Below are 23,975 nucleotides of genomic sequence, written 5' to 3' on the forward strand. Positions count from 1 at the left end.
CATAGACGGCAGCCCACCAGGCTCCCCTGTCCCTGGGATTCTCAAGGCAAGAACACTGGAGTGGGTTGCCATTTCCTTCTCCAATGTGTGAAAGTGAAGTTTCTCAGTTGTGTCCGACTCGTAGCAACCCGATGGACTGCAGCCTACCAGACTCCTCCCTCCATGGGATTTTCCAGGCAAGAGTACTGGAGTGGATTGCCATACCCACCTCCAGGGGAGCTTCCCGACCCAGGGATAGAACCCTCATCTCCTGTTTCTCCTGCATTACAGGTGGATTCTATATTGCTGAGCCATCGGGAAGTCGAGGGAACTCTATTTACATGTCATCAAATAAGAAGAAATCTAAGTTAATGTTAATCGTAATGAAAGAGACTGATTGAAGGAGTAGGTATGTTAATACTTTTGAAACATATTTTAAACCTAACTGGTGTACCTAAGCATTTACACATTTCAAGTGTGCTTCTACTGTGGCAGGAACTGTAGGTTGGCTCAAAGCAAAGCCTTTCCATTTTCTTTCTGTTATGGAAGCCAAAAAGCTAAAATCTTGCCTTCCCAATTCCTCTGCTGTTGGAAGCAGCCATGTGACATAATTTTGGCTGTTAAGAATGCAAGACTATGATGGCAGGGATTTTTGTCTCTTTCATTCTCTGTTGGTCAAAACTCATCAAATTGTATACCCTAAAAATGTCCAGTTTGGTGGGAGGATGACAGATGTTGTTTAAAGCTACAAATTTGCAACAAGTAGTGAATAAGTCCCAGAGATTTAATGCACAAATAGTGAATTTGAAAGTGTTAGTGGCTCAGTCGTGTGTGACTCTTTCCACATGGACTGTAGCCTGACAGGCTCCTCTGTCTATTAAATTCTCCAGGCAAGAATACTGGAGTGGGTAGTCATTCCCTTCACCAGGGAAATCTTCCCAACCCAGGAACCCATGTCTCCTGCATTGCAGGCAGATTGTTTGCCGTCTGAGCCACTGGGGAACCTGTGGTTTTTCCAGTAGTCATATACAGATGTGAGAGTTGGAGCATAAAGAATGCAGAGTGCTAAAGAATTGATGCTTTCTATTTGTGCTGGAGAAGACACTTGAGAGTCCCTTGGACAGCAAGGAGATCAAATCAGTCAATCCTAAAGGAAATCAACCGTGAATATTCACTGAAAGGACTGATGCTGAAGTTCTGATCCTTTGACCACCTGATGCGAAGAGCTGATTCATTGGAAAAGACCCTGATGCTGGGAAAGACTGAGGACAGGAGGAGAAGGGGGTGACAGAGGATGAGATGGTTGGATGGCATCATTGACACAATGGACACAAGTTTGAGCAAATTCCAGAAGATAGTGAAGGACAGGCGTGCTGCAGTCCACGGGGTCACAGAGTCAGACACTATTTAGCAACTAAACAAATGAATAATGAATATAGAGCTTCCCAGGTGGCACTAGTGGTAAAGAACCCCTTCTGCCAATGCAGGAGATATAAGAGACATGAGTTCAATCCCTGGGTCAGAAAGATCCCCTGGAGGAGGGCATGGCAACCATTCTAGTATTCTTGCTTGGAGAATCTCATGGACAGAGGAGCCTGGTGAGCTATAGTCCATAGTGTTGCGAAGAGTCCGACAGGACTGAAGCAACTTAGCATGTATGCGTAGTGAATATAAAAATATACTATAGCCATCAAACTTTCTGAGAGACTAGAACTTAAAAATTCCAACCACTGAAAAGAAAGGATAATTATGTAATGTGGAAGAGGTGCTAATTATCACTATAACAGCAATCATATGACAATATATAAATGTCCCAAATTAACATACACCTTAAGTTTATGCAATGTTGTGTCAAGTATATTTCAGTTTTAAAAATTTAAATGTTCAGTCTATTGTATATCAATTTTATTTCAGCAAAGTGAAAAAGGAACAGTTGTTAAGAAAATTAAAAGGCAAATTAGAAAATGGAAAAAAACAGAAACAAATTTCTCAGCCCTACAGGAGGCTGAAGTGAGAATCCTGAGAGGAGAGGTGGCATCAAGGCCCTGTTTCTCTGAATTTCAAGTCAGTTGCAAGGCTAGCTGAGGTTTATCTAGCTAACACTAGGTGTCACCACTGTGCTTTAAAAAAAATGTAGCTGATGCTCATGTGTGCTATTTAATATTCAGGACCAAGGGAGGTCCTAAACTCCTAAAAGATGATGCTGTGAAAGTGCTGCACTCAATATGCCAGCAAATTTGGAAAATTCAGCAGTGGCCACAGGACTGGAAAAGGTCAGTTTTCATTCCAATCCCTAAGAAAGGCAATGCCAAAGAATGCTCAAACTACCTCACAATTGCACTCATCTCACACACTAGTAGAGTAATGCTCAAAATTCCCCAAGCCAGGCTTTAACAATACATGAACTGTGAACTTCCAGATGTTTAAGCTGGTTTTAGAAAAGGCAGAGAAACCAGAGATCAAATTGCTAACATCTGCTGGATCATCGAAAAAGCAAGAGAGTTCCAGAAAAACATCTATTTCTGCTTTATTGACTATGCCAAGCCTTTGACTGTGTGGATCACAACAAACTGTGGAAAATTCTGAAAGAGATGGGAATACCAGACCACCTGACCTGCCTCTTGAGAAATCTGTATGCAGGTCAGGAAGCAACAGTTAGAACTGGACATGAAACAACAGACTAGTTCCAAATAGGAAAAGGAGTACGTCAAGGCTGTATATTGTCACCCTGCTTATTTAACTTATATGCAGAATTCATCATGAGAAACATTTGGGCTGGATGAAGCACAAACTGGAATCAAGATCGCCTGGAGAAATATCAGTAACCTCAGATATGCAGATGACGCCACCCTTATGGCAGAAAGTGAAGAGGAACTAAAAAGCCTCTTAATGAAAGTGCAAGAGGAGAGTGAAAAAAGTTAACTTAAAGCTCAACATTCAGAAAACAAAGATCATGGCATCTGGTCCCATCACTTCATGGGAAATAGATGGAGAAACAGTGGAAACAGTGGCAGACTTTATTTTTTTGGGCTCCAAAACCACTGCAGATGGTGACTGCAGCCATGAAATTAAAAGATGCTTGCTCCTTGGAAGAAAAGTTATGACCAACCTAGACAGCATATTAAAAAGTAGAGACGTTACTTTGCCAACAAAGGTCTGTCTGGTCAAGGCTATGTTTTTTCTAGTAGTCATGTATGGATGTGAGAGTTGGACTGTAAAGAAAGCTGAGTGCTGAGGAATTGATGCTTTTGAACTGAGGTGTTGGAGAAGACTCTTGAGAGTCCCTTGGACTGCAAGGAGATCCAGCCAGTCCATCCTAAAGGAGATCAGTCCTGGTGTTCATTGGAAGGACTGATACTGAAGGTGATGCGAAGAGGGGACTCGTTGGAAAAGACCCTGATGCTGGGAAAGATTGAAGGCGAGAGGAGAAGGGGACGACAGAGGATGAGATGGTTGGATGGCATTACTGACTCAAAGGACATGAGTTTGAGTAAACTCTGGGAGTTGGTGATGGACAGGGAGGCCTGAGGTGCTGCAGTCCATGGGGTCGCAAAGAGTCCGACAGACTGAGCAACTGAACTGAACTGAACTGAACCAAGGGAGGCCTTCCAGTGTTTGAAATTGTTCCATTTCTCCCCTCTCCTGATCCCAGGACGTGATTGCTGTGGCCTTATTAAAACTCCCTGAACCTTGACTGTCTCTTGTATGTGATTCATTCTACATCCCTTGAGCTGGGTAATGCTTGAGGCTATCCATGCTGGAAGGAAGAGACCAGGGAGGGCACTGGCCTCAGTGCTCCTGGTGGAGGGCCTCCCTGTGCAGTGGTTCCCAACTTGGAGTCTCTGCCTCAGCCCTGGGAGATGAACAGTCCCCTGGGTTCTGTTACCAAAAGCTAAGGCTTTAACCACAGTTGTTGAAGTGTCCAGTGGTCTTGGAGCATCCAAACCCACCAGTTTGGTACAAGAATCCACATGTAACACAGAACTTATTGTCCCCAAAGTCTTTAATGATTCCTGGGCTTTGGCAAGAAATATCAGGAAGCACATATTGCATATGAAATATAGGAAAATGGTTCATGAGACCTCACATTTAATTTGTTGCATTAGTAATTTAGAAATTTATATTTAGGATAGTATAGTTCATGAGTATATAGGGTCTTGCCTTCAGTGAAAAGAGTAAGGGCTCTCCAGGCATTAGAACTGCTCTGGCTTGTGAGGGATGCCTTGGTAAAGGCTTATTCACCTTTGGATTTAAGGAAAGTAGCCCCAATCATCTAGGCAGAGTATGTTTCATCTGTTTTCTGTATTGATGCATCTAAGAATTTTTAACCCACTTTTTTAAAATTTATTTGACTGTGCCCGGTCTTAGTTGTGGCACTCAGGATCTTTGTTGTAGCGTGTGGGATCTTTAGTTGTGCCATGCAGGATCTAATTCCCTAACCAGGGATTGAACCCAGGCCCCCTGCATTGGGAGCACAGAGTCTTAACCACTGGACCATCAGGGAAGTCCCCCAACTTATACTTGTGATAAATTTTGGTCTGATGTCTGTCATCTTGAATGCCTTTAGCTTGTAATTATTACTTTTATCCTGTTTTGTGTCCCTTTTGCTTTTTCTTTTGCTCTTTCATTGATTTTTTAAAAAAAGATATTTCTCCTGGTTTTATTCTACCAGTGAAACTGTTGAGGTTTAAAAAAAAATTCTTTAAAATATTTCAGGTGTAGGAAAATAAAGAGAATAACAAACACCTGTGTACCTGCCCTCAGCTTTATTGTTTCTGACCATTTTGTCATGGCTGTTATGTATGTTTTTAAGAACTAAACTGTTGCAGATGGAATTGAAGTCCCCTGTGTACTTCTTTTGAATTGCTTTCCCTCTCTGTGGTTCCAGAGGTAGTTACCATATGAATTTGGTGTTATTCATGCCCATAGATACTTTTAAACTTGTTATTTATGGTTATTTCCATAAGCATCATAATACTATTTTACATGTTTTGAATCTACATAAGTAGTAAACTTGATGTTTTCTTCTGCAGCTTACTTTTTAAAAAATATAATTTTTAATTTCTGGCTGCTCTGGGTCTTCATTGCTTCTTGTGGGTTTCCTCTAGTTGCGGCAAGCAGGGGCTATTCTCTAGTTGCAGTGTACAGGCTTCTCATTGTGGTAGTTTCTCTTGTGGAGCACAGGTTCTAAATGCGTGGACTCAGTAGCTGCACCTTGAGGGCTCCAGGGCACAGGCTCAGTAGTTGTGGCACACAGGCTTTAGTTGCCTTGTGGCATTTGGGGTCTTCCTGGACCAGGGATTGAACTGGTGTCCCCTGCACTGCAAGGCGGATTCTTAACCACTAGAGCACCAGTTACTTTTTAAATTCAACTCTGTAGAATTGATATTTAACCACATAGCTCAAGTTCATTCATTTTCACTGAAGTTTGGTATTGTGGTTTTATAATTTCCATCTCTGTCTAGCTGTGCTATAGTCTAGGTCTGTATTCAGTTTCACTTTCTCTTTGACTGCGCTCTGTTGTCCAACCCATCCACTGAGAATTTAACTTCAATGTATATATTCATTTGTAAAATTCTATTTAGTTCATTTTCATATCTGTTTATAAAACATCACTTTCCTCAAGGTTTTGATTTCTTCCTTTATGTCTTTATTTATGTTCAGACTTATCTTACATTCTCTTTTCTTATTAACCCTAGATCTCGGACCTTGCTTTTTGTCCCATCCACTTAACATCAATCAAAATTGCTTGTTTTTTTTTTTTTTAAGTTTGTGTGCTTATCTATAGTGGAGTTTACTTTTTCTGGGGATCCTCTGCTACTCTGAAGAGATAAGGAAGGAGCCAGTATATATATATAAACTTCTGCTGGGGGTTGGGAACAACAATAACGAAAAAACCATATCAAACATTAAAAGATTACTGCTAAACACAAAGTACAGGCACCTCAAGTTAATGATTTTAATGCTTTTTTCTGTATGGAAAGATTCAAGAATTTGGGTTCACTGAAAATTTTCCTTGCATATGTATCTATGTAACCAGGGGTTGTACCCAAAGCACAGAACGCTTCCTATTTTTCTCCACCCTAAATTGCCCTCGGGCTAATTATGGGTAGGAGACTGCAGTGGCTAGTGTCTTGATCCTTGTAGAACTGAAATGGCAGGCAACATTATTTCTTTACAGTTGCTAGGGCATCTGAGTTAGACATGTGGTGATGCCAAAACCATAGGAGACCTTGTGAGGGGATAAGAGGATCATCACCTCATGGGGTAGGCTCCAAGGAGACCAGGTGCATGTGGAAGAAAATACAGCTCTAGGAGGCAGTGGACCCAGTTCCTAGATTCCTGATTAAGGATTAGTGGCAGTGTGGCACTGGCATTTTTGTTACTACAACTATTCGAAAATAGTGCCTTCATAATAAGTGCCTGAGCCAGACAGCTGGACCCCTGAGGTGTCTTTCATCTCTGAGGCGCTGGAGTAGCTCCATCTTCCTGGAACTTGAGCATCTAGCAGATTATCCATGATATGTGACCTAGGTACCACTGCTGGAGGCCCTCTCCAACTGATTTACTGTCTTTGGATCAGACTTGGTTAGGTTCACATGCATATAACTGAAAATCCAAAATAATAGAGCTTAAAATAAGACTGGAGTTGATTTTTTTCCTTTTAAAAATAGAGATATGGAGATAGGCAGCTGCACACCGTCAGCGGGAATCCTGGTTCCTTCAGGTTCACCACACTGCCATCCCTCAGATGTGGCCATATCCTCATGGTCTGAAGCAACTGGAGCTCTCGCCATTCCCGGATGTGGGATGGAGGGAAGGAAGAAGATCATGTCACCTTCCTTTCGAGGGAATATTCTATGAGTACTGAAAACACTTCCACTTCATTGTGTAGACCTTAGTCCTGGGAGACCCACAGACTTACAAGGGTGGCAAGAAATGTCCTTGGCTGAGAGGCAAGGTGCCAATCCCTAATTAAGTTTTCTGTTACTAAACAAGACGGATGAATGGATGTTCATGTAGGCAACCAGCAGCCTCTGACACTACCAATATGTCTTAACTGCACATGTCTAAAGTAGTTTGCATGTGCTGCCATGACAAAACAGCACAGACTGAGGCTTACATAACAGAAATTTATCTTCTCACAGTTCTGCAGGCTGGAAGTTCAAAATCAAGGTGTTATAAGGTTTGATTTCTCCTGAGGCTTCTCTCCTTGGCTTGCAGAAGGGCAGGAGGGGCAGTCATAGAAAACAACCCAGACCATGAAGAGGTTATCAGTCCCACTGGGTATTATGGCACAGTAGGCAGGAAGTGGGTACAAGCATGTACAGGGAGGCCATGTGAGATGCCTCTGAATGCACATGTCCATCTGGGGGAGTGCTGGAGTGTAGCTTGAGCAGCCCTGTGTTGAGGTATCCATTATGTGGTTCAGACATCACATGCAGCGACAGACAAGATAAAGCACATTGTAGAAATCATATTGCCCATACTTTCTTTTTTAAAAAAGTTATTTATTTTGTCTTGGCTGTGCTGGGTCTTTTGTTGCATGCCGGCTTTCTTTAGTTGTGGTGAGAGGGGCCTACACTTTGTGTGTGAGCTTCTCATTACAGTGGCTCCTCGTGGCAGAGTACAGACTCTAGGGTGCTCGGGCTTCAGTAGCTGTGACGCACCGGCTTAGTTGCCCCTCCACATGTGGAATCTTCCCAGACCAGGGACTGAACCCCTGTGCCTGCATTGGCAGGTGGATTCTTATCCTTTGTACCACCAGGGAAGTTCTGCCATTACTTTCTCATTAAAGATGTAGATTTGTCACAGTAGATTTTTCTCCCAACTAGAATTTATTTTTTAATTTTTTATTGAAGGATAATTGTTTAACAGAATTTTGTTTTCTGTCAAACCTCAACATGAATCAGCCACAAGTATATATATATATCCCCTCCCTTTTGAAACTCCTTCCCCATCTCCTGCCCCATCCCACCCCTCTAGGTCAATACAGAGCCCCTGTTCGAGTTCCCGAGACATACAGCAAATTCCTGTTGGCTATCTATTTTACATATGGTAATATAAGTTTCCATGTTATTCTTTCCATATATCTCACCCTCTCCTTCCCTCTTCCCATGTACATAAGTCTATTCTCTATGTCTGTTTCTCCACTGCTTCCCTGTAAATAAATTCTTCAGTACCATTTTCCTAGATTCCATATATATGTATTAGCATATGATATTTCTCTTTCTCTTTCTGACTCACTTCACTCTGTAAAATAGGTTCTAGGTTCACCCATCTCATCAGAACTGACTCAAATGCATTCCTTTTTGTGGCTGGGTACTATACCATTGTGTATATGTACCACAACTTCTTTATCCATTCATCTGTCAATGGACATCTATGTTGCTTCCATGTTCTAGCTATTGTAAATAGGTGCTGCAGTGAACAATGGGATACATGTGTCTTTTTCAATTTTGGTTTCCTCAGGGTATATGCCTAGGAGTGGGATTGCTAGGTCATTTGGTGGTTTTATTCCTAGTTTTTTAAGGAATCTCTATACCGTCTTCGGTAGTGGCTGTACAATTTACATTCCCACCAACAGTGCAAGAGCGTTCCCTTTTCTCCACACCCTCTCCAGCATTTATTGTTTGTAGACTGTTTGATCATGACCATTCTGACCGGTGTGAGGTGATATCTCATTGTGGTTTTTGATTTGCGTTTCTCTAATAATGAGTGATGTTGAGCATCTTTTCATGTGTTTGTTAGCCATCTGTATGTCTTCTTTGGAGAAATGTCTGTTTATGTCTTTTTCCCACTTTTTGATTGGGTTGTTTGTTTTTCTGGCATTGAATTGCATGAGCTGCTTGTATATTTTGGAAATTAATCCTTTGTCAGTTTTGACAAAGTTGTTTTATTTGCTGTTATTTTCTCCCATTCTGAAGGTTGTCTTTTCACCTTGCTTATAGTTTCCTTTGTTGTGCAAAAGTTTTTAAGTGTACTCAGGTCCCATTTGTTTACTTTTGTTTTTATTTTGGTTACTGTAGGAGGTGGGTCATAGAGGATCTTGCTTTGGTTTATGTCATCTAGTGTTCTGCCTATTAGTGTTCTTCTAAGAGTTTTATAGTTTGTGGTCTTACATTTAGGTCTTTAATCCATTTGGAGTTTATCTTTGTGTATGGTGTGGGCTTCCCTGGTGGCTCAGATGGTAAAGCGTCTGCTTGCAATGTGGGAGACCTGGGTTCAATCCCTGGGTTGGGAAGATCCCTTGGAGAAGGAAATGGCAACACACTCCAGTACTCTTGCCTGGAAAATTCCATGGACAGAGGAGCCTGGTAGGCTATAGTCCATTGGGTCACAAAGAGTCGGACACGACTGAGTGACTTCACTTCACTTTGTGTATGGTGTTAGGAAGTGTTCTAATTTTTATTCTTTTACATGTATCTGTCCAGTTTTCCCAGCACCATTTATTGAAGAGGCTGTCTTTGCCCCATTGTATATTCTTGCCTCCTTTGTCAAAAATAAGGTGCCCATAGGTGCATGGGTTTATTTCTGGGCTTTCTATCTTGTTCCATTGGTTTATATTTCTGTTTTTGTGCCAGTACCATACTGTCTTGATGACTAGCTTTGTAGTATAATCTGAGGTCAGGAAGGTTGATTCCTCCAGCTCCATTCTTCTTTCTCAAGACTGCTTTGGCTATTTGGGGTCTTTTGTGTTTCCATATGAATTATGAAATATTTTGTTCTAGTTCTGTGAAAAAATGCCTTTGGTAATTTGATAGGGATCACATTGAATCTGTAGATTGCATTTGGTAGTATAGTCATTTTCACAATATTGATTCTTCCTACCCAGGATCATGGAATATCTCTCCATCTGTTTAGGTCATCTTTGATTCTTTCATCAGTGTCTTATAATTTTCTGTGTACAGTTCTTTTGTCTCCTTAGGTAAGTTTATTCCTAGATATTTAATTCTTTTTGTTGCAATGGTGAATAGGATTGATTCCTTAATTTCTCTTTCTGATTTTTCATTGTTAGATATAGAAATGCAAGTGATTTCTGTGTATTGATTTTGTATCCTGCAACTTTGCTAAATTCACTGATTAGCTCTAGTAATTTTCTGGTACTATCTTTAGGGTTTTCTATGTACAATATCATGTCATCTGCAAACAGTGAGAGCTTTACTTTTTCTTTTCTCATCTGGATTCCTTTTATTTCTTTTTCTTCTCTGATTGCTGTAGCTAGGACTTCCAGAACTATGTTGAATAATAGTGGTGAGCGTGGACACCCTTGTTAGAATTTATTTTAGTATGGTGTGAAGTAAGAATATTATTTTCTTTTCCTGTTGTGACATCCAAATGTTTCTGCATAATTTACTAAGAAACCCCTCCTTTCTCCACTGCTTTTTTTCAGCTCTATCAAATGATTGACATACAATTAAATTGAATCAGCTCGTTTTCTATAAAGGGTCTTGCTGGGATTTTGATTGGATTGCTTTAAATATATAGAGCAATTTGGGGATAATTGACATCTTAGTATTGGGTTTTTCAATCAGTGAACAGAGTATCTCCCTCAGTTTATTAGGTATTCTTTCATCTCCTGTCATTATTTTGTAATTTTCATGATGTGTATCTTACACATATTTTGTGAGATTTATACCTATGTCATGTTTTCTGTGCTGTTGTAAATGGTACTATTTTAAAATTTTTATTGACATTGTATTACAGGAAATTTTATTGCTGCGTATTTCAGTTTCCAACAGTTTATCTTTTTGCACCTTTAAGTCTGTGATCTTGCTAAACTCACTTGTTAGTTCTAGCAGTTTTGTAGCTTTCTTTGGATTTAAAAAAAAATGTAGATAATAACGTCCTCTACAGTTTTATTTCTAATCTCTGCCTTTTATTTCCTTTTCTGGCCTTTCTGCACTTGCTAGCACTCCAGTGCGATGTTGAGTAATAGTGGGAAGAGCGGACATACCTGCCTTGTTGTCAACGTTAGAGGGAAGGCATTCTGTCTCTGACCATTATGTTTTCAACAGCAAGGGCACAATCACGTCAAATCATACCAATATACACACTGCAACAAAACACTTAGTTTGACTGTACTTTTTGGTCAGCTAAGGCAAAAATGATGGTGCATGAAATCGAAGTTCCCCTATAACTGCAATTGTAATGTGATATGAAAACGTGGGATTCCTATTGCTGACAAGGTCACAAGGCACTGCTGTTACTGTTGTGGTCCTCGCCAACACAAAATTGAAGGAAATTCTAGATTTCAGCTAGAGATTAGCTTAACGATAAGCTTTTTCTATTTGATGTCGCCGGTTAAAATCGCGTGCCTGGGGAGGAAAGCCAGGGACCACAGAGACGTGTGGTCTGGTTTCCTAGAGAGGAAGCTCGCGATACTTGGGTGCTGCAGCCGACGTAGTTACGCACTTCCAGTCACACCACACATTGCACTTTTCCTGAGGTGAGTTTCTGGGTCTTGTCGCCTCAGCGAGCCTGCTGGGGGCACACCTTTCACCCTGGAGAAGGCTGTCCGCTTAGTCCCTCATGTCCAGGTGGAGGGAGTCGGGCTGCGCCCCCTGGGCTGGGGAGCTAACGCGCCCGCCGGCCAGTCTCCCCCGCCCGCGGTGTCTTCGCCCCAGTCCTTAGCGGCCGCCTTGTGTAAGGCTGTGGATGAAAAGGAGACGCCGTTTGACCTCACACAGTCGCAGCCTCCCGTGCTCCCTGGGCTAGCAACTACTGACTGAGCCGCTAAATGCTAGTTGCTGCTCTAGGTTCCCAAGATGCAGCTGCGAATGAGAGGGCCGTGGGCCCCTCTCCCAGGGACCTTTCAGTTTAATTAAAAGTATTCTGTTAATCCAGTGCGGTTATTCTTGATGTGCACAAGGCCTTGCAGGACTTGAACTCTTACAACTTCTTCACCTTCGTCTTAGGCACATTCCCCTTGATTCTTTGGACTTTCACTTCGAGACCATGTTTTTGCACATGCTGTTAACTTTGGAAAGATTTTCCTTTCAACCTAAGTAATTCCTATTCTTAAGCCTCCGCATCTAGGATAAAGTATCTCTGTCACTAGTCACGATTGTGTTCTTAAAGCTAATTCTGAGGATCTTTGATTCATATTTGTGTTTCTTTTAGTTTAAGCCCCATGAAGGAAGGGATCACACCCTTCTTTCTCTACTGTTTGTCCTGTGTCTCACACTTGGCCTGGAATGAAATAAGTTTGTGATAAAAGTTGGATAAAGAAAACACAGTGTCTTAAACTAAGAGAAGTGGTATACAAGAAAGAGAATACAGTGCTAGTGGAGTGTGTAACCTGGGGCCCTGACCTGGTCTGTAGAGACAGGCTGTGGTGAGCTGGCAGTTACCTATATGAACAGAGGGCTGACTTCTGAAAAGTATTGCACACAGTCTATTAGTTACAAAGGTTCTAAAGGTTGAAGAAGAGTGGTTCTTGCAGAGCCGGTACAGAGGTCCTGAATTAGCATAATAGAGAAGCTGAAAGAAGACCAGTGTGGCTAAACTAAAAGAAAAGAGGGTGGCACAAAGATGAGGCTAGCAGGAAATGGCCACATGCAGTGAATTTCATTTGTGAAGATCCTGGCTCTTTGGTAGGCTATGAGTGCGTAACAAGAATACAGAGTGTCTGTAGGGGATGATATAATTAAAGTAATGACCCAGACATTTTGGCATGTTGAAGTGTCTTTTCATGGTCTTTTGCTAATTGGTTTCTGGTTATCACTGGGTCCTAGAAGAGGGTGGTGAACAAAAAAAGATGTCTGCCCCAAGATCAAGAAAAGGAAACCTTACTCTAAGATGATTCTTCTGATTTGGGGGGGGTTACCTTTATCTGTTTTTTTTTTAGCCTTAGAATCACTTTATTGAGTTCTAAAAGAAAAAAATCCTGTTGGGATTCCTGTTGGAAGCAATTTGATGTAGTTATTAAAAGCTTGGCCTCTGGAAATCAGGCACGTCTGGTTTGGGATCCAAGTTCATCCATCCACTGGCTGAGTGACCTTCATAGAGAAAATTATTCTCTTAGACTGTTTTCTTATGTGGGAAAAAGAAAAGGTTTAAAGAATTATTGAGGTGATTGAGTGGATATGTATTTATCATCCAAAAACATATTTCTTTTTTTTTTTAACCATTTATGTTTCTCAGTAAAATTTTATTTTTGAAAATAAAGGTCTAGGTTCCTTCTTATAGGGTTTGCTTTGAATTTTCTGATGTCGTGCTTGTTTGCTCTTTGTGTGTTCGTGTTCCCCTGTTCTCATGTCTTAGGGCAGACAGTGTTGCACGATGTTGGTGAGTACAGTCTCTGGTACCCAAGGTCAAGTTACTTACCTTTCAAAATCTTAATTTCCTAAGAATTCAAACCTCATGGCATATTGTGGGGAAATAGCAATATGCCATTTACTCAGTGCTATTTAGTAAATGGTTGTTGCTGTTATTGGCAGATTTGTTTTTAAAAAAGAGCCTTTGCCTGGATCGGCTTACTCTTGTTTCTCTTTGCTTCTTCCCTCAGCCCCTGCCCTTCATTGAGAGAGAGCCCAATAATGGCTGTCATGCCCCTGAAAGTCTGGCACCAGGTGAGCTGTGATTCCTTCAGGTCAGTCTTGGAGAGATCTGATGTGAAGAAAGAGGGGCATGACAGAAATGATTCTGGCAAGAAGCCTTAGAGCCAAAGCAGTTGGAAGACCCTTGTTGACTCTCTGCAGTCGGACTGGATGCTGGGGGAAAGCAGATGACGTGGGAGTGAGCAGCCAGAAGTCCAGCAAGCAGTGGCTGCATAGAGTGTCCAGGGATGCAAAAGGATAGTCTCCTGTACTCTGAGGATCTCTGTTGAGCTAGTGGGTTCCCAGGTTTAGTGGTTCCTCCTGCAGAGCGCCCTGTGAGAATGAGGGACTCAGATTGGCATTATAGGTGTCCATTACACAGTGGGAGTAATCAAGATCAGGGAGATCACAAGGTTCTTGGGAAGTAGGGGCAGAGCAATGGCAGGAAGAAGACGACAAGTGCTGGGGCCTGGTGCACTGGGAAGACCCAGAGGAATCGGGTGGAGAGGGAGGTGGGAGGGGGGATCGGGATGGGGAATACGTGTAAATCTATGGCTGATTCATATCAATGTATGACAAAACCCACTGAAATGTTGTTAAGTAATTAGCCTCCAACTAATAAAAAAAAAAGAAGAAGAAGGGAGCTTGTATCATTTATTCAGAAGTTGACTTGGCTAATCAAGGCAGGGGGCTATGACAGGAAAAATCTGCACTAGGACAAAACACCTGAAGTTAGGGATCCAGTAAAGCCTCTGTGACATTGTGGCCTTGACCCAGTCACTTAACCTCTTTGCATCTTAACTTCATCTGTGAAGTGAACATTAAATACTTTAGCATTTATGGGATAAGGAAATTGACTTCTTGAGCTGATTTCACTTTTTGAGACTGATGAATTGCTGGGTGTTCCTTAACTATTTCCTTCTTCCTGGTACTTACTTATCTAGTAACTCAGCATCTATGAACCATATCCCAAGTCCCCGTCCTGGATTTCTGATATCTGACTTGTCCTTCTGCCTGACATTGTCTACCCTGTTGCTCCCATCTTCTGATCTTATATAAGTTGTCAGTTACTGGTATCACCCTGTCATAATCCTGACCACTCAGTTTCTAGGTTGCTGAGTAGTTGTTGACTCTGTTCTCCCTTGATACTGTTTTCATAGTCTGACTCTTTCTGGCTACTCTCTCTTCCATTTGTCCCATCTTTTATATTGACCTCCTTCAGGGTTTGTCATTCCTTTTCTTAGATTTTGTTTACAGAGCTTCCTAGCCAGTTTCTCTGTATAATCTTGTGCTTTCCCCTTATCATGTGTTACCTGATAGAACTTGGTTTCCTAAGCTCGGATTTTATCCTGTAGTCCAGGATTCTTGGACTTAGTGTGCATAAGAATCACCTGGAGGGCTTATGAAAGCACAGATTGGTCTTGGATGGGGCCTATGAATTTTCCTTTATGGCAAGTTCCTAGGTGATCCTGCTAGTGCAGTGGTGTACCACACCTTGAGAACCATTGTTGTAGTTCATGATATGTCATTCAAAGAAGTCATTCTGTTGACTGAGTCAGTTTGTCATTATATGTCCATGATTGCATAGCTGACTGAGGATGGAGTCAATCCAGGACAGGCCTAGAACTGGAGTTAAGTATCCCCAGCAGGTACTAGTGAACTGATTATATGATAGTGAAGAGGAACCAGATTCCAGAAATATTTAGAAAATAAAATTGGCAGGATTTGATTACTGACTGCTTATTGGAAATGAGTGGTGAGTAGGGCAAGTTAGTCCAGGATGAATCTCAAATTTCTAACTTAGGAGACTGGGATGAAATTCGTACTATTTCCGTGTTGAGAAACACTTTCACTCTCTGTGCTGGTTAGTTACATGAATTGAAGATAGAGCCAGTTTGGCAGGAGGCAGATCGGGTGGATGCATTTGGTGTTAGGTGGTGACAGTGCTGATGAGATCTGCAAAGTCAGTTGAGGTATTGAAAGGTGGGAGGACATTCCCTGCATATTCAGGTAACCAAGTTTGATATCAAAGTCTGGGGAATGAATAAAAATTCTAAGCCAGATCCTGAGCTTTCTGGCAAGGTAGAGTGGGGCTATCAGGGTTGGGAAAAGGTGGCTATTGAAAAAGCATGATATTTAGTTGACAGAAACATTTACAGATTATTTCGGAGGTGTATGAAGAAAAGCAGTTAAAAGAACTACCCAGCAGCAATTTGATTCCAGAAGCATATTCTCCCAGGAAAATCCATCAGGAAGCAGAATACACTGTCCCATGCAGCACTGAGTTCTCTCTGCTGGACATTCTTGAGCACAGGCTGCACAGCCCCTTCTTCAAGCAGGAGATGAGGTCGGATGAGGCCAGTCATCAGGGCAAACCATGACTCTGTTCTTGTCATGTGAACTTGAGGTCTGGGGTAGAGTGAGCATGCATGGGGAACAGATGGATTGATTGGGCACTTGGGGCAATGAAGGGGGAACAGGTCAGTCCTGCAATGTCTCTTCTAAGTGGGTGTCTGAAGAGATTAAAGCTAACTGTTTACTTGTAGGTGCAATAATAAAAGATTGAAAGTTTTATAAAATCAAAGAGATTTTGCTCTAGGGATTTTAATTCATGGGAGACTTTCCAGGGTTTTCACAACATGATGTTAGGTTTCATGAGACTAAATTTTGTGTCCAAATGAAAGCTCTAACTTTTAGTGAGAGAAGTTCCAGATTTTTTGTTGTACCAATAGTCATTTAACACTCAGCTCACTCTCCCTGTCCCCTGTGCCCCACACTCAGAGCCAGAGAATTGGCTCTGGCACAGTATGAACCTCTTGTTTTAGGCGGTGGTGACCTTTGAGGATGTGGCTGTTTACTTCACCCGGACAGAATGGGCTGGCCTTTCTCCTGCACAGAGGGCCCTGTACAGAAGTGTGATGCTGGAGATCTGTGGGAACTTGATGTCCCTGGGTAAGGCCACTTTTCTCCTGGTTCTCAGATCTGTGCTTTCCTATTTCCTTCCTTTTTTCCTCCTTATCAGCCAGGGGTGTGGTGTGGAAAGTGGGAAGTCATCTCTTGTATCCTCCATGGTTCTGGGACTGAGACCAAATGACCCACTTGGGAGGTTATTGGGTAGGGACAAGTCTTGGGTCAGTTTGGTCCCAATGTAGGGAATTGTCACCTGGTATGAGTATGCTGCATCCTCCCAGGGCCTCTGCAGGGTAAATAGTGTCTGTTGTTAGATAAGTTTTCAGCTTACTTTTGTCTCCCTCTAGTCTAGGGAAGGGTATGACTCCTTCCCTTTGTTTGTATATGTCCCTCAGGATCACTAACTTACTCTTGGGTCTAGTTTTAGGAAGAGATCACAAATGCTCATTTTCCACTTGAGCAAAAATCTTGGCTTTCCCCAGTCCTGAGCCCTTTTCTGTGGATCTGTTCTAGTCTCACTGAGACTCTTGAGCTTTTTGTTCTTTTGACACAGCAGACACAGGACTGAAAGGTGCCATTTTCTACCCTTTTCAGGATACCCAATTCCCAAACCTACATTAGTCTCACTTCTAGAGAGAGGGGATTTGCTTGCGGGCCTGGAGACACAGGATAATCCTCCTGCACAGGGGACCAAAGACATCTATAAAAGTAAGTGAGGCAGTGACTATAGAGCTTTACAGAGCAGTATGTTTAAAATGAACCATGCTGGGAAGGATTTAAATAGATGATTTCTCAAAATAGGCAAATATGAAACCATTTCTACCATAACTCTTCTGCATATATTTCTGATTAATTAATGCATTAATTCTCAAATCCATTTCCTTGTCAACTGTTCTCTACCTGTGAATATTTGACACTTTCATTTTATTAGCCTTGTCTGAAAAGCAGGCTGATGTTAGGAGTTTAGTAATCTCTAAAATCTCTGTTGTGAAAGTGAAAGTGTCAATCACTCAGTTATGTCCAACTCTTTGCAACCCCATGGACTGTAGTCCACCAGGCTCGTCTGTCCGTGGAATTCTCCAGGCAAGAGTACTGGAGTAGGTAGCCATTTCCTTCTCCAGGGGATCTTCCCAAGCCAAGGACTGAACCCAGGTGTCCTGCATTGCAGGCAAATTTGTTACCAAATGAGCCACCAGGGATAGTCACATATGGTGCATATGTTTTCAGATCCCCAATGGATGCCTAAAACTTCGGGTAGTATCAAACCCTATGTAGCTATTCCTGGGTATCCACAGGGGATTGACTCCAGGACCTTTGTAACTGTGGGGTCTGCTTTCTTGGGTACAAAGATTCAACTATGTATCTATCATGTCTTTTTGTTATATATGCATACCTGTGATAAATTAGATGCAGCAAGAGACTATCCAGGTTGCCAGTGTCACTCTTGCACGTTGGAGCCATTATGAAGTAAAATAAGGGTTACTTGAACACAAGTACTGAAATCCTACAAAGGTCTATCTGATAACTGAATCAGCTACTTAGTAATAGACAGGTAGCATATACAGAGGGATGATTTACATCTGGTTGGAGTGGGTTGGTGCTAGGTTTCATTATGCTCTTCAGAACAGTGCACAATTTAAAACTTAAGGATTATTTATTTCTGGAATTTTACATTTAATATTTTGGGACTGTGCTTGATAAGGAAACTGAAACTGTGGAAAGAGGGACTGCAAATAAGGGGGAACCACTATAATTTTCAATGTTCTTTTGTTTTTGGTATAATTCTCAGGTGGCATTTTTGTCTTCTATTTGTTATGTCAGATGCCAGGACCCACATGGACAGTGAATTAACACCAACATGGGGAATTTCTGAAGAAAGAGACATGATGATGTCACATGGACCACAGAAGAACGTTCTTAACAAAAGCAGCTTCCTAGAAACATGTGAACTGGAGCAACACCAGGAAATCCCCACAGTGAAAAATGTTAGAGGAAAGGTTCTAAGAATCCACTATGATAGGAAACCCTTCAGATGTGAAGAGTGTGGGAAATGCTTCAGCTATTTTTCTTATTATGTTAGACATCAGAGAATCCACACTGGGGAGAAACCCTTTGAGTGTAATGAGTGTGGAAAAGCCTTTAATGGCAATTCTTCATTAATTCGACATCAGAGAATCCACACTGGTGAGAAACCCTATCAGTGTGAAGAGTGTGGGAGAGCCTTTAACGATAATGCAAATCTGATTAGGCATCAGAGAATCCACAGTGGGGACAGACCCTATCTCTGTAGGGAGTGTGGAAATGGTTTCACCAGTAGTTCTGAGTTTGTTATACACCAGAGAATTCACACTGGAGAGAAACCTTATAAGTGTAATGAGTGTGGAAAAGCTTTTGTTGGTAATTCACCACTTCTGCGACATCAGAAAATCCACACTGGAGAGAAACCATATGAGTGTAATGAGTGTGGCAAAAGCTTTGGAAGGACTTCTCATCTTAGTCAGCATCAGCGTATTCACACAGGGGAAAAGCCTTACTCTTGTAAAATATGTGGGCAAGCCTTCAATTTCCGTACAAAACTAACTCGGCACCAGCAAGTCCACAGTGAGGTGAAACCTTTTGACTGTATATATTGTGGAAAAGTGTTTAGTACTCAGGCTCAGTTGAAAAGACATCTAAGAATCCATATTCAGGAGACCTCCTGTGATGAGTGTGGAAAAGTTTTCACTAGCGAAAGAAATCTGCTTCAGCATCAAAGAGTCCATACTAGAAAGAAACCCTGTGACTATGTCAAGTATGAAAAAACCTTTAGGACATCTTCCCAGCTAGATTGTGTCCACCCTGGAGAGAAGCCTGTGCTGGATGTTGGTTGTTTTGGGCTCCCAGAATTTTTTACCCCCTTTTACTGGTAACAGTACACGATATTTCCTTTGCCTTCCATCTTCCACTCGGGTAGAATGTGTGACACAGGCCCAGCTTAGCTGCAGGTTCCTTCCCTCAGGCTACAGCTATTGGTTCATATGTCAATAGATGACCCAAGATAGTCCAGTTAGAATCCCAGACCAAGTTAATAACCCTCCTAATGTTGAGTGTGGCCCTGGCCACAGCAACCAGACAGAAGACTATGGCCCTGCAATCCTTTCACCTTCCAGTTGTTGCAAACTTTTGACATTTGTACTTGTTAAGAGTCAAAGATATGTGAACAGTGTGGCCTCCTAATGGATGGTTTCACAGGCTTCTTGGTGTTTGGAGAACCACATGCACCCATGTGGACTTTGGAAAGCCTACCAGTTACGAATTCCATGGTATTGAATAATCCTTGAAACTCCCAGTACTTCATTGAGCAAGGATTTCCTTACCACCCTTAGGATTTGGTGTCTGTTCTTTGTAGCACAGAGAGAAGAGGCTGGAAAAATGAGTGGTTTGGGGGAGTGGTTGATTAATGTGGCCAAGGGCAGGCTTGAATCCTGAGCTCCCACCTCCCAGGACCAAGACAGGTCTGTGGGCCTTGCAAGGGCATGAGACCTGTTCTGGGCCAGTCTCTTGAGATGCAAGAACCTGGTGTTCAAGGCTGGAGCCTGGAGTTTACCACCATCATCATTCTTGCTCTTCAGCAAATGGAAGAACTTGCTGTGGCTGGATAGCAAGAGCATTTGACAGGTAGCTATAGCCACTGACTCTAAATCCCTTTTTACCTTGTGCTTCAGATTCTGTGCTGTGCAGTGGGATCTGCTGCTTTCACCAAGCCAGGATCTGTCCACATGTCCAAGTACAGCACCTCAGCTTTCCTTAGGGAGCTACATCTCACGGGCTTCCAGTCCAGACAGTTTAAGAGGGCTAACCCTGCATTCCACCCATCTGGAAGATGGGTACATGATACATGACTAGCCAGTTCCATTTTCTGTCCTCTGATTGCTTTGATCGGTGCAAGGGTGAGAATGTTATCCAAGCCAGACCAAAGGCATTCCAAGTCATGAGTTTTCATGGAACCCTAGTGAGGGAGAAACTAGTTGCAGTAGAATGGACTTTGAGCTTGTGTCATCCTGGAGGTGCTGGTGAGAGACTGCCTGTGACTCCACACCGTAAGACACTCAGCAGGACTGACAGTCAGAGAGGGGCAAGGCTGCACATTATGTGAGCCCTTGGATCTGACACCTCTGAACCCACTCTTCAACTTGTCTCTTGTAAAGATTACTTTCTGTCATCTATAATATTTATTTCACTTGAGTGTGTCTAGTCCCTTGTAATCAAAAAAGTGCTGACACATCGGGATCATTGACTGTTGAGCCTCCGTCTGGCATGGTGTACCTGATGAGTGGGGCATGCTTAGGGGAGGCGAAGACATTAGGTGCAGTCATGTCTAAGGGGAGCTGCCAGACAACTCTTCCTCATTTCTCGACGTCCCAGAACACGGAGAGGAGAACAAGCAGGAAGAAAGGGCCAGAGGATGGTCAGTTGGTCTGTTTGTATTTTCCTTATTTTAGGGTTTATTTTGTTTGTGTCTTTCACCTGTTGAAGTCTTCCAGCACATCTGTCAGAAACTCATGGCAGGCAGCCTGTTTACTTATTGGCTTCTTATACTAAAGTAATTCATGGAAATCTATCAACTTTTTTTTTTTTACTTCTACCCTGAAACAACTGGTGATTCTTTTAAGGACAAACATTTCCAGACTTCCAACAGAGTCAGTCATGACTGTCACCAGGCAACTTTTATCAGCCTCACTGCCTTTTGTTTTTAAAAGTCCCTGTCTCTTTCTCTCCCTCCAGAATGTTTTTGTTAAAACAGGAAGGTAGCTAGATATGGCAACCCACTCCACAATTCTTGCCTGTGAAATTCCATGGACAGAGGAGCCTCGTGGGGCTATAGTTCATGGGGTCACAAAGAGGCGAACATGACTGAGTGGCTAAACAACAAAAAAAGCTAGATATGAGCAGAGAAAGGGGAGTGTGGGTCAGATGGCAGGAAGCCATGCATCTTGTGCAGAGGAGAGGGGGATCCTTGGAACTTCCATGCTGGAAACCATACATTTGGAGATAAGTGTCCTGGAGGCAGAACAAAGAAATGTGGGAAAATGCAGGAATATCTGGTGTGTTTGAATGTAACCTTTTGCTCATTATGCTTTCATTACAATAAAATAAGCCTTGTAGATAAGTGTCCATCCTGCACCGATGCTGTGACATTTCTGATCAATGCTAAATAAGGACAAAACTCCCTCTTCCCTCCAGGAAGATGGCGCTGTGATAAAAATCAGAGAACATGACCCCCAAACTCCTCTTTCCCCAGCGAATATTACATTTCACATGACTGGCTTGCCAAAAAACCTCAGGGTAGCTATTCACCTGAGCCTGTCTGCTCTCCCCACTCAAAGTGTACTTTAGCTTAAATAAATGCTTGCTTTACTTTCTTGATTTCTCTGTCTCATCTCTGGGAGATGAGAATTTTTCTGGGATAAAACAAGAATCTTTGTTGTGCAAAAGCTTTTAAGTTTAATTAGGTCCCATTTGTTTATTTTTACTTTTATTTCCAATATTATGGGAGGTGGGTCATAGAGGATCCTGCTGTGATTTATGTCAAAGAGTGTTTTGCCTATGTTCTCCTTTAGGAGTTTTATAGTTTCTGATCTTACATTTAGATCTTTAATCCATTTTGAGTTTATTTTTGTGTATGGTGTTAAAAAGTGTTCTAGTTTCATTCTTTTACAAGTGGTTGACCAGTTTTCCCAGCACCACTTGTTAAAGAGGTTGTCTTTTTTCCACTTGTTAAAGAGGTTGTCTTTTGTATATTCTTGCCTCCTCTGTCGATGATAAGGTGTCCATAGGTTCGTGGATTTATCTCTGGGCTTTCTATTCTGTTCCACTGATCTATATTTCTGTCTTTGTGCCAGTACCATACTGTCTTGATGACTGTGGCTTTGTAGTATAGTCTGAAGTCAGGCAGGTTGATTCCTCCAGTTCCATTCTTCTTTCTCAAGATTACTTTGGCTATTCGAGGTTTTTTGTATTTCCATACAAATTGTGAAATTATTTGTTCTAGTTCTGTGAAAAATACCATTGATATTTATTGATAGGGATTGCATTGAATCTATAGATTGCTTTAGTATAGCCATTTTGACAATATTGATTCTATGTATGAGACAAGTGCTCGGCCCTGGTGCACTGGGAAGACCCAGAGGATTCGGGTGGAGAGGGAGGTGGGAGGGGGGATCGGGATGGGGAATACATGTAAATCCATGGCTGATTCATGTCAATGTATGACAAAAACCACTACAATATTGTAAAGTAATTAGCCTCCAACTAATAAAAATAAATGGGAAAAAAACAAAAAACAAAACAAGAATCTTTCACCAAGAACACTTTCAGGGTTACCTCAGTCTGTCTTCTGAATAGCAATTCTTAAGATGCCAAATAAATTATGTTCTTGCTTGTTGTCTCCTGCATTATGTTATTTTATATTTTAACACTTAGCAATATGTATGTAGAGTCATCTTTGTCTCTGCTTGGGTTTGTGATTCATTTCTTTCAATAGCTAAACTATTCCATTGCCTATGTAGGATGGGGGAAATGATTTTCCCTGTACCCTTCTTCATTCTTTGCTGAGGCTCCCTCTGTAGTGACCTCATAAAAAGGTAACTTCTGATGCATTTATAGTTATGTGTTTGCAATTTAGAAAATTAATCAGCCTAAAATAATTCTTATATTAAACAGGCATATTTGGGGTGCATATGCTCTTGCCCTTCACATGTCAGTGCCCCAATATGCTTATGCATTCATCTATAGAAGAATATCCTAAGACCTTCAAGCTTTTAGCCATTATGAATAGAGCTGATGTATATAATTTATAGTAGTTTTGTTTGAACACAGTTTTTCAAAACAATTGTCTTAATATTAGAGGTTTGATTTTTATATCCTGTGGTAAGACTTGTTTAGATATAGGAAAATGCCAAACTGTCTTTGAAAATGATTGTACCTGTACTCCACCAACAGAGAAGTAGAGTTCTTGTTCTTCCCCCTCCAGCAATAGATATTGTCATGTTTTGAAGTTTAGCAGTTCTAATAGATGTGCAGTACTGTCACGTTCTGATTTGAATTTCCCTAGTGGTATGTGATAGGGAAGGAAATGGCAACCGATTCCAGTGTTCTTGCCTGGAGAACCTCATGGACAGAGGAGCCTGGTGGGCTACATACAGTCCATGGGGTTGTAGAGAGTCAGACACGACTTAGCAGCTGAACAACAACAGTGGTTTGTGATGTTGTGTGTATTCTTGTGTGACTATTTCTGCTCTGCATATCTTCTTTGGCCAGGAGTCTGTTCTGATCTTTGCCCATTTTTAATGAGGTTTTTTGTTCTAGAGTTCTTAGGACAAAATGAGAACAAATCCTTTACTAGTTATGTGTTTTGCAAACATCTATTTGTGGTTTGTCTTTGGCTTTCCTTTCACAGAATAGAAATGTCTAATTTTATAAAATCCACATTATTAACTTCTTTCTTTTGTTGATAGGCTTTTGGTGATGTGTGTTAAGGTCATCCCCAGATCCAAGGTCATATAG

At 41.7% G+C, this 23,975-nt stretch overlaps 1 protein-coding gene and 1 non-coding gene across 4 annotated transcripts; one reads left to right on the forward strand and one right to left on the reverse strand.

The window, feature by feature from the left end:
- Positions 1-335: 335 nt before the first annotated feature.
- Positions 336-22,612, forward strand: ZNF19 (zinc finger protein 19). 3 transcript variants are annotated; one of them, XM_061138892.1, is made up of 5 exons: positions 336-388; positions 13,490-13,553; positions 16,346-16,472; positions 17,025-17,138; positions 18,252-22,612. In XM_061138892.1, exons 2-5 carry the CDS (start codon positions 13,521-13,523, stop codon positions 19,337-19,339), a joined length of 1,362 nt encoding a protein of 453 aa, XP_060994875.1. In that variant the 5' UTR covers positions 336-388; positions 13,490-13,520; the 3' UTR covers positions 19,340-22,612. The 3 variants fall into 3 exon arrangements, with proteins under 3 accessions (XP_060994875.1, XP_060994874.1, XP_060994876.1); XM_061138891.1 differs by lacking the exon at positions 336-388 and adding an exon at positions 11,381-11,428; XM_061138893.1 differs by lacking the exon at positions 336-388 and adding an exon at positions 11,384-11,428 and having other exon boundaries at positions 13,490-13,573.
- TRNAG-CCC (transfer RNA glycine (anticodon CCC)) lies at positions 4,411-4,483 on the reverse strand. Its single transcript has one exon. It is a non-coding gene; the product is annotated as a tRNA-Gly (tRNA).
- Positions 22,613-23,975: the final 1,363 nt, after the last annotated feature.

The sequence above is a fragment of the Dama dama genome, chromosome 4, assembly GCF_033118175.1.
Source record: "Dama dama isolate Ldn47 chromosome 4, ASM3311817v1, whole genome shotgun sequence".
Classification (NCBI taxonomy): Eukaryota; Metazoa; Chordata; class Mammalia; order Artiodactyla; family Cervidae; genus Dama; species Dama dama.

What these genes read in the sequence shown, in the direction of transcription:
- ZNF19 (XM_061138892.1), top strand. Translation starts at nt 13,521, where the DNA reads ATGGCTGTCATGCCCCTGAAAGTCTGGCACCAG. An exon ending in CCCTGAAAGTCTGGCACCAG is followed by an intron (nt 13,554 to 16,345) that starts GTGAGCTGTGAT and finishes CTCTTGTTTTAG; the next exon opens with GCGGTGGTGACCTTTGAGGA. An exon ending in GACCAAAGACATCTATAAAA is followed by an intron (nt 17,139 to 18,251) that starts GTAAGTGAGGCA and finishes TTGTTATGTCAG; the next exon opens with ATGCCAGGACCCACATGGAC.